The 10,835-nt window shown below is 46.9% G+C and overlaps 1 protein-coding gene across 2 annotated transcripts in view; it reads left to right on the forward strand.

Moving 5' to 3' along the window:
* The window catches only part of LOC139554015 (RNA-binding protein 25-like), a 36,903-nt gene extending 26,975 nt beyond the window's left edge, over positions 1 to 9,928 (forward strand). For both annotated transcript variants that reach the window (XM_071366890.1, XM_071366891.1), the window contains exons 15-18: positions 338 to 648; positions 3,799 to 3,897; positions 7,880 to 7,927; positions 8,441 to 9,928. In XM_071366890.1, the coding sequence (XP_071222991.1) occupies positions 338 to 648; positions 3,799 to 3,897; positions 7,880 to 7,927; positions 8,441 to 8,533 (551 nt within the window). In that variant the 3' untranslated portion in view covers positions 8,534 to 9,928. The remainder of the gene's footprint in view (positions 1 to 337; positions 649 to 3,798; positions 3,898 to 7,879; positions 7,928 to 8,440) is intronic.
* The last annotated feature ends 907 nt before the right edge of the window (positions 9,929 to 10,835 follow it).

A 10,835-nucleotide genomic window follows, 5' to 3' on the forward strand; every position in this document is an offset into this window, starting at 1 on the left:
CTCTCTCTCTCTCGCTCGCGCTCTCTCTCGCTCGCGCTCTCTCTCGCTCGCTCGCGCTCTCTCTCGCTCGCTCGCGCTCTCTCTCGCTCTCTCTCGCTCGCGCTCTCTCTCGCGCTCTCTCGCTCTCTCTCGCGCTCTCTCGCGCTCTCTCGCTCTCGCTCTCTCTCTCTCCTTCCCTACTATAACCCACTGTTTTACGCACTCTCTCTCGCTCTCTCCTTCCCTACTATAACTGACTGTTTCTCTCTCTCGCTCTCTCCTTCCCTGCTATAACCCACTGTTTCTCTCTCTCTCGCTCCCTATTATAACCCACTGTTCCCCCTCTCTCCGTCCCCAGGCGCCGGCGCCAGCCCCAACCATCAGATCCACACTGCGAGTAAACGTAAGAAGCTGTCCAACGTCGACAGCGTCTTCAACAAGTTTGGAGAGGAGGAGGCCGACGAGGCGCCTCGTAAACGTAAGCTGGTTCCGCTGGACTACGGTGAGGATGATAAGAGTTTGGGTCTGGACGGGGCAGAGGTACCTGGAGGGAAGGGAGGACCAAACACAGAGGAGAAACGGAAGCACATCAGGAGTCTGATTGAGAAGATTCCTACGGCCAGACCGGAGCTGTTTAACTACCCTCTGGACTGGACTGCTGTGGACTCGGTAAGGAGGATGAGGGGGCAGTGGAGAGAGGAGGGGAGAGAGAGAGAGAGGAGGGGAGAGAGAGAGAGAGAGAGAGGAGGGGAGAGAGAGAGAGAGAGAGAGGAGAGAGAGAGAGAGAGAGAGAGGAGGGGAGAGAGAGAGAGGAGGGGAGAGAGAGAGAGGAGGGGAGAGAGAGGAGGGGAGAGAGAGGGGAGAGAGAGAGGGGAGAGAGAGAGAGAGAGAGGAGAGAGAGAGAGAGAGAGGAGAGAGAGAGAGAGGGAGAGGAGAGAGAGAGAGGAGGGGAGGGAGAGAGAGAGAGGAGGGGAGATGAGAGAGAGAGGAGGGGAGATGAGAGAGAGAGGAGGGGAGATGAGAGAGAGAGAGGAGGGGAGATGAGAGAGAGGAGGAGAGAGAGAGAGGAGAGTTGGGGAGAGGAGAGCGAAGAGAGTTGAGGAGAGTTGTGGAGAGTAGATGAGAGAGGAGACCTGGTCTTATGGATAGATTACGGGGATTTACATCAACAGACTCATTTAGGATGAACTCTTCTAGCCTGGTCCCTGATCTGTTTATCATTTCAACTCCCAATAGATTTTTTCCCCCCACCATTCACTAGTGACAAAGAGTGGAATGATAGCACAAACAGACTGGTACCCAGGCTAGAGCTCTTTTCCCTAAATATAGAGTGATGGATTCTGGGTTCTAAACTTGAAATAGGGTTTAGTATCAGGTATTCTATTGAAATATTGAGTGCTATGGTTTAGAGTGTCTTCTACACCAGAGGTTAATGGGTATCTGTAGGAGGAAGGTATATAGGGTGTGAAACTAAGCTTGGAATGTACTGAGAGTGTTTGAGAGAACGATCACACGTTGCAGGCATTGATAAGGGGAGAGAGTCATGGATTAGTGAATAACGGGGGTGGGGGGTCGATCAGGTCACGTTTAAGGGAGAAGGAACAGTTTATTGTCCGTATCACTTTAGTTTCCTGCCTAGCAGTAAAGATGCAATGTTTAGCGAGGAGGAGGTGACTCCACCCCAAAGTGGGGTACGTATACCACCTCTATAGTAAACATGTTTTTAGAGGAGGAGGTGACTCCACCCCAAAGTGGGGTACGTATACCACCTCTATAGTAAACATGTTTTTAGAGGGGGAGGTGACTCCACCCCAAAGTGGGGTACGTATACCACCACTATAGTAAACATGTTTTTAGAGGAGGAGGTGACTCCACCCCAAAGTGGGGTACGTATACCACCACTATAGTAAACATGTTTTTAGAGGAGGAGGTGACTCCACCCCAAAGTGGGGTACGTATACCACCACTATAGTAAACATGTTTTTAGAGGGGGAGGTGACTCCACCCCAAAGTGGGGTACGTATACCACCACTATAGTAAACATGTTTTTAGAGGAGGAGGTGACTCCACTCCAAAGTGGGGTACGTATACCACCTCTATAGTAAACATGTTTTTAGAGGGGGAGGTGACTCCACCCCAAAGTGGGGTACGTATACCACCACTATAGTAAACATGTTTTTAGAGGGGGAGGTGACTCCACCCCAAAGTGGGGTACGTATACCACCACTATAGTAAACATGTTTTTAGAGGGGGAGGTGACTCCACCCCAAAGTGGGGGTACGTATACCACCACTATAGTAAACATGTTTTTAGAGGGGGAGGTGACTCCACCCCAAAGTGGGGTACGTATACCACCACTATAGTAAACATGTTTTTAGAGGAGGAGGTGACTCCACTCCAAAGTGGGGTACGTATACCACCTCTATAGTAAACATGTTTTTAGAGGAGGAGGTGACTCCACCCCAAAGTGGGGTACGTATACCACCTCTATAGTAAACATGTTTTTAGAGGAGGAGGTGACTCCACCCCAAAGTGGGGTACGTATACCACCTCTATAGTAAACATGTTTTTAGAGGGGGAGGTGACTCCACCCCAAAGTGGGGGTACGTATACCACCTCTATAGTAAACATGTTTTTAGAGGAGGAGGTGACTCCACCCCAAAGTGGGGGTACGTATACCACCACTATAGTAAACATGTTTTTAGAGGGGGAGGTGACTCCACTCCAAAGTGGGGTACGTATACCACCACTATAGTAAACATGTTTTTAGAGGAGGAGGTGACTCCACCCCAAAGTGGGGTACGTATACCACCTCTATAGTAAACATGTTTTTAGAGGAGGAGGTGACTCCACCCCAAAGTGGGGTACGTATACCACCTCTATAGTAAACATGTTTTTAGAGGGGGAGGTGACTCCACCCCAAAGTGGGGTACGTATACCACCACTATAGTAAACATGTTTTTAGAGGAGGAGGTGACTCCACCCCAAAGTGGGGTACGTATACCACCTCTATAGTAAACATGTTTTTAGAGGAGGAGGTGACTCCACCCCAAAGTGGGGTACGTATACCACCTCTATAGTAAACATGTTTTTAGAGGGGGAGGTGACTCCACCCCAAAGTGGGGTACGTATACCACCTCTATAGTAAACATGTTTTTAGAGGATGAGGTGACTCCACCCCAAAGTGGGGTACGTATACCACCACTATAGTAAACATGTTTTTAGAGGAGGAGGTGACTCCACCCCAAAGTGGGGTACGTATACCACCTCTATAGTAAACATGTTTTTAGAGGGGGAGGTGACTCCACCCCAAAGTGGGGTACGTATACCACCTCTATAGTAAACATGTTTTTAGAGGAGGAGGTGACTCCACCCCAAAGTGGGGTACGTATACCACCTCTATAGTAAACATGTTTTTGTCGACTCGGCTGTTCGATAGAGAAGTTGATCCTGAAAGTTGTGTTATAATCTCTATTAGTTACGCTTTGTAGGAGCGTATTTATACTTGGTCGTCCCGAGGTCTGGAATCAAGTCTCTCGTTTGTAAATTAGAGTTCGGATGCAGTCGGACTGCGAGACGAATTATGTTTTTTCTTTTCGTCTGGTCCCGGAGAATCTTGTTGATGTGCTCTCTCCCCTTTTTACATTTCCGAGGCGCCGCGGCTAACCATTTAATCGCACCGGTATGAATTTGGCGTGTGTGTAAGTTATGTAAAAGGGGGTATAAAAAAAAAAAAAAAAGGTGTCGGGAGTTGGGACTGTATTTCCTGTGTCTCTTTTTAAAACACACCAAGTCTGCCACCTTTGTTCTTCTCCTCAGACTCTGATGGACCGTCGCATCAGACCCTGGATCAACAAGAAGATTATAGAATATATCGGAGAGGAGGAAGCTACGCTAGTCGACTTTGTTTGTTCGAAGGTGAGTTGTACTCGTCTTTCTGCACTAGGCTCAGAGAGTCTGCTAAATGACTCACTACTGTAGTGACTCTGGATCAGAGAGTCTGCTAAATGACTCACTACTGTAGTGACTCTGGATAAGAGAGTCTGCTAAATGACTCACTACTGTAGTGGCTCTGGATCAGAGAGTCTGCTAAATGACTCACTACTGTAGTGGCTCTGGATCAGAGAGTCTGCTAAATGATTCACTACTGTAGTGGCTCTGGATCAGAGAGTCTGCTAAATGACTCACTACTGTAGTGACTCTGGATCAGAGAGTCTGCTAAATGACTCACTACTGTAGTGGCTCTGGATCAGAGAGTCTGCTAAATGACTCACTACTGTAATGGCTCTGGATCAGAGAGTCTGCTAAATGACTCACTACTGTAATGGCTCTGGATCAGAGAGTCTGCTAAATGACTCACTACTGTAGTGGCTCTGGATCAGAGAGTCTGCTAAATGACTCACTACTGTAGTGGCTCTGGATCAGAGAGTCTGTTAAATGACTCACTACTGTAGTGGCTCTGGATCAGAGAGTCTGTTAAATGACTCACTACTGTAGTGGCTCTGGATCAGAGAGTCTGCTAAATGACTCACTACTGTAGTGGCTCTGGATCAGAGAGTCTGCTAAATGACTCACTACTGTAGTGTCTCTGGATCAGAGAGTCTGCTAAATGACTCACTACTGTAGTGACTGGGTCAGAGAGTCTGCTAAATGACTCACTACTGTAGTGGCTCTGGATCAGAGAGTCTGCTAAATGACTCACTACTGTAGTGACTCTGGATCAGAGAGTCTGCTAAATGACTCACTACTGTAGTGGCTCTGGATCAGAGAGTCTGCTAAATGACTCACTACTGTAGTGGCTCTGGATCAGAGAGTCTGCTAAATGACTCACTACTGTAAGTGGCTCTGGATCAGAGAGTCTGCTAAATGACTCACTACTGTAGTGGCTCTGGATCAGAGAGTCTGCTAAATGACTCACTACTGTAGTGGCTCTGGATCAGAGAGTCTGCTAAATGACTCACTACTGTAGTGTCTCTGGATCAGAGAGTCTGCTAAATGACTCACTACTTTAGTGGCTCTGGATCAGAGAGTCTGCTAAATGACTCACTACTGTAGTGGCTCTGGATAAGAGAGTCTGTTAAATGACTCACTACTGTAGTGGCTCTGGATCAGAGAGTCTGCTAAATGACTCACTACTGTAGTGACTCTGGATCAGAGAGTCTGCTAAATGACTCACTACTGTAGTGACTCTGGATCAGAGAGTCTGCTAAATGACTCACTACTGTAGTGGCTCTGGATCAGAGAGTCTGCTAAATGACTCACTACTGTAGTGGCTCTGGATAAGAGAGTCTGTTAAATGACTCACTACTGTAGTGGTTCTGGATCAGAGAGTCTGCTAAATGACTCACTACTGTAGTGACTCTGGATCAGAGAGTCTGCTAAATGACTCACTACTGTAGTGACTCTGGATCAGAGAGTCTGCTAAATGACTCACTACTGTAGTGGCTCTGGATCAGAGAGTCTGCTAAATGACTCACTACTGTAATGGCTCTGGATCAGAGAGTCTGCTAAATGACTCACTACTGTAGTGACTGGGTCAGAGAGTCTGCTAAATGACTCACTACTGTAGTGGCTCTGGATCAGAGAGTCTGCTAAATGACTCACTACTGTAGTGACTCTGGATCAGAGAGTCTGCTAAATGACTCACTACTGTAGTGGCTCTGGATCAGAGAGTCTGCTAAATGACTCACTACTGTAGTGGCTCTGGATCAGAGAGTCTGCTAAATGACTCACTACTGTAAGTGGCTCTGGATCAGAGAGTCTGCTAAATGACTCACTACTGTAGTGGCTCTGGATCAGAGAGTCTGCTAAATGACTCACTACTGTAGTGGCTCTGGATCAGAGAGTCTGCTAAATGACTCACTACTGTAGTGTCTCTGGATCAGAGAGTCTGCTAAATGACTCACTACTTTAGTGGCTCTGGATCAGAGAGTCTGCTAAATGACTCACTACTGTAGTGGCTCTGGATAAGAGAGTCTGTTAAATGACTCACTACTGTAGTGGCTCTGGATCAGAGAGTCTGCTAAATGACTCACTACTGTAGTGACTCTGGATCAGAGAGTCTGCTAAATGACTCACTACTGTAGTGACTCTGGATCAGAGAGTCTGCTAAATGACTCACTACTGTAGTGGCTCTGGATCAGAGAGTCTGCTAAATGACTCACTACTGTAGTGGCTCTGGATAAGAGAGTCTGTTAAATGACTCACTACTGTAGTGGCTCTGGATCAGAGAGTCTGCTAAATGACTCACTACTGTAGTGACTCTGGATCAGAGAGTCTGCTAAATGACTCACTACTGTAGTGACTCTGGATCAGAGAGTCTGCTAAATGACTCACTACTGTAGTGGCTCTGGATCAGAGAGTCTGCGAAATGACTCACTACTGTAATGGCTCTGGATCAGAGAGTCTGCTAAATGACTCACTACTGTAATGGCTCTGGATCAGAGAGTCTGCTAAATGACTCACTACTGTAGTGGCTCTGGATCAGAGAGTCTGCTAAATGACTCACTACTGTAGTGGCTCTGGATCAGAGAGTCTGTTAAATGACTCACTACTGTAGTGGCTCTGGATCAGAGAGTCTGTTAAATGACTCACTACTGTAGTGGCTCTGGATCAGAGAGTCTGCTAAATGACTCACTACTGTAGTGGCTCTGGATCAGAGAGTCTGCTAAATGACTCACTACTGTAGTGTCTCTGGATCAGAGAGTCTGCTAAATGACTCACTACTGTAGTGACTGGGTCAGAGAGTCTGCTAAATGACTCACTACTGTAGTGGCTCTGGATCAGAGAGTCTGCTAAATGACTCACTACTGTAGTGACTCTGGATCAGAGAGTCTGCTAAATGACTCACTACTGTAGTGGCTCTGGATCAGAGAGTCTGCTAAATGACTCACTACTGTAGTGGCTCTGGATCAGAGAGTCTGCTAAATGACTCACTACTGTAAGTGGCTCTGGATCAGAGAGTCTGCTAAATGACTCACTACTGTAGTGGCTCTGGATCAGAGAGTCTGCTAAATGACTCACTACTGTAGTGGCTCTGGATCAGAGAGTCTGCTAAATGACTCACTACTGTAGTGTCTCTGGATCAGAGAGTCTGCTAAATGACTCACTACTTTAGTGGCTCTGGATCAGAGAGTCTGCTAAATGACTCACTACTGTAGTGGCTCTGGATAAGAGAGTCTGTTAAATGACTCACTACTGTAGTGGCTCTGGATCAGAGAGTCTGCTAAATGACTCACTACTGTAGTGACTCTGGATCAGAGAGTCTGCTAAATGACTCACTACTGTAGTGACTCTGGATCAGAGAGTCTGCTAAATGACTCACTACTGTAGTGGCTCTGGATCAGAGAGTCTGCTAAATGACTCACTACTGTAGTGGCTCTGGATAAGAGAGTCTGTTAAATGACTCACTACTGTAGTGGCTCTGGATCAGAGAGTCTGCTAAATGACTCACTACTGTAGTGACTCTGGATCAGAGAGTCTGCTAAATGACTCACTACTGTAGTGACTCTGGATCAGAGAGTCTGCTAAATGACTCACTACTGTAGTGGCTCTGGATCAGAGAGTCTGCTAAATGACTCACTACTGTAGTGACTCTGGATCAGAGAGTCTGCTAAATGACTCACTACTGTAGTGACTCTGGATCAGAGAGTCTGCTAAATGACTCACTACTGTAGTGGCTCTGGATCAGAGAGTCTGCTAAATGACTCACTACTGTAGTGAGTTTTGTTGTTTTCAGTCCTTCACATTGCCCGTGTAGATGCCAGGATGCCGTCAAAGCTATTGGCGATCGACCCGGTGTTTACTGCCGTGACGTGTAACGTAATCTCTGCAGTAGGCCGTTGTGATTGTCGTCATCTGTCATGGTGTTTGACCAGCTTGTTATGTTGTGTCCCGAAAGGTCATGTCTCACGGTACACCGCAGGGGATCTTGGATGACGTTGCCATGGTGAGTGGGTCATTAAAGACAATCGTTTAAACATGGTCGTAGGAACGATCTTCAAGGCTGAACCAGTTTTAGTGATCGTATGTTAACACGTCTAAGATACTTCTGGCTCGTTCAGTCTTTGAGGAAACCATGTACTTGCTACAACTGAGATCAAATCAAGTTTATTTTATAAAGCCCTTCGTACATCAGCTGATATCTCAAAGTGCTGTACAGAAACCCAGCCTAAAACCCCCAAACAGCAAGCAATGCAGGTGTAGAAGCACGGTGGCTAGGAAAAACTCCCTAGAAAGGCCTGGAACCTAGGAAGAAACCTAGTGAGGAAGATGTGTAGTTGTCTCACGTAGTTATCTTGAAGATAAATGCACTTAACTGTAAGTCGCTGTGTGGATAAGAGTCTGCTAAATGACATGTGAAATGTAAAAAATGATATGTAAAATCCTACATTTTGAGTTAGTTTGAAAAGTGTAAAAAGATAAGACCACTCACTCACTGAATGATGTATTGTACCTGCAGGTTCTGGACGAGGAGGCAGAGGTGTTCATAGTTAAAATGTGGAGGCTGTTGATCTACGAAACGGAGGCCAAGAAGATTGGACTGGGGAAATGAAGACGTGTACCACTACAGTACTACGATCTAGTACTACTACAGTATTACTGGTGTCAGGGACAGTTTTTCCCTCTGGCTTCAAGTCTCTTTATTTCTCTGACTGATCGACGGATCACACGGACACCTCTCACTCACTAGGGTGTCGAGACTATGAACATGGGCCTGTTACTAGTCCCCAACCACCCTCTACCGCTCCCCGCTCCCCTCTACCCCAATCCCCCTCTACCCACCTTTACCGCTCCCCAACCCCCTCTATCCCAATCCCCCCCTACCGATCCCCAACCGCTCCCCAACCCCCCATCTACCACTCCCCAACCCCCCCCACTGCTCTCCAAACCCCCTCTACCGCTCTCCAAACCCCCTCTACCGCTCCCCAACCCCCCTCTACTACTCACCCCCTCTACCACTCCCCAACCCCCTCTACCACTCACCAAACCCCCTCTACCGCTCACCAAACCCCCTCTACCGCTCACCAAACCCCTCTACCACTCCCCAACCCCCTCTACTACTCCCCAACCCCCTCTACCACTCCCCAACCCCCTCTACCACTCCCCAACCCCCTCTACCACTCCCCAACCCCCTCTACCACTCACCAAACCCTCTCTACCACTCACCAAACCCCCTCTACCACTCCCAAACCCCCTCTACCACTCCCCAAACCCCCTCTACCACTCCCCAAACCCCCTCTACCACTCCCAAACCCCCTCTACCGCTCCCCAAACCCCCTCTACCGCTCTCCAAACCCCCTCTACCGCTCCCCAAACCCCCTCTACCGCTCTCCAAACCCCCTCTACCGCTCCCCAACCCCCTCTACCGCTCTCCAAACCCCCTCTACCGCTCTCCAAACCCCCTCTACCGCTCTCCAAACCCCCTCTACCGCTCTCCAAACCCCCTCTACCGCTCTCCAAACCCCCTCTACCGCTCTCCAAACCCCCTTTACCGCTCTCCAAACCCCCTCTACCGCTCCCCAAACCCCTCTACCGCTCCCAAACCCCCTCTACCACTCCCCAACCCCCTCTACCACTCCCCAACCCCCTCTACCTCTACCGCTCCCCAAACCCCCATTCCATCAGTAAAGAACAACAGCTGCTGTCTGTGTGTGTCTGCAAGAGAGAGTTTGACTGTGTTGAATGTGAAAGTGCCCACAGGCTTCACTGCATGGTATCCAAATGGTTTGTTTCTAAGCTGGTGGGAGAGCGCCTGTCAAAGCCAGCTCAGCTGTGTGTTTTTACCCAGGATTATTTTGTCTGCTCCACTGCGCCTCACTGACACATTGGGCTTTATGGTTTAGTATTGTCAGGGAGGTATCTTATCTCCTTGGTACCGTCTGATTGGAGGATTCGCTCCACTGTGTGATCTAATGATGGAATTAAAGAAGCTTTTAAAATAAAAAAATGAAGTGTTCAATTTGTTCAAACTGAACATGTAGAAATAAGATGTCAGTATTGGATGTAATTATTTAGTTTTCTGTTTTTCACTAAAGGATAGAGTTGTGAATGAACCTCGTAACATTACTCCAATACCCTAGTTACGTACTCTTAATTACTCCAATACCATAGTTACGTACTCTTAATTACTCCAATACCCTAGTTACGTACTCTTAATTACTCCAATACCATAGTTACGTACTCTTAATTACTCCAATACCCTAGTTACGTACTCTTAATTACTCCAATACCATAGTTACGTACTCTTAATTACTCCAATACCCTAGTTACGTACTCTTAATTACTCCAATACCCTAGTTACGTACTCTTAATTACTCCAATACCCTAGTTACGTACTCTTAATTACTCCAATACCATAGTTACGTACTCTTAATTACTCCAATACCCTAGTTACGTACTCTTAATTACTCCCAATACCATAGTTACGTACTCTTAATTACTCCAATACCCTAGTTACGTACTCTTAATTACTCCAATACCATAGTTACGTACTCTTAATTCAAATCAAATCAAATTTTATTAGTCACATACACATGGTTAGCAGATGTTGATGCGAGTGTAGCGAAATGCTTGTGCTTCTAGTTCCGACAATGCAGTAATAACCAACAAGTAATCTAACCTAACAATTCCACAACTACTACCTTATACACACACACAAGTGTAAAGGGATAAAGAATATGTACATAAAGATATATGAATGAGTGGTGGTACAGAACGGCATGGCAAGATGCAGTAGATGGTATAGAGTACGGTATATACATATGAGATGAGTACTGTAGGGTATGTAAACATAAAGTGGCATAGTTTAAAGTGGCTAGTGGTACATGTATTGCATAAAGATGGCAAGATGCAGT

This window comes from Salvelinus alpinus, chromosome 25, assembly GCF_045679555.1.
Source record: "Salvelinus alpinus chromosome 25, SLU_Salpinus.1, whole genome shotgun sequence".
Classification (NCBI taxonomy): Eukaryota; Metazoa; Chordata; class Actinopteri; order Salmoniformes; family Salmonidae; genus Salvelinus; species Salvelinus alpinus.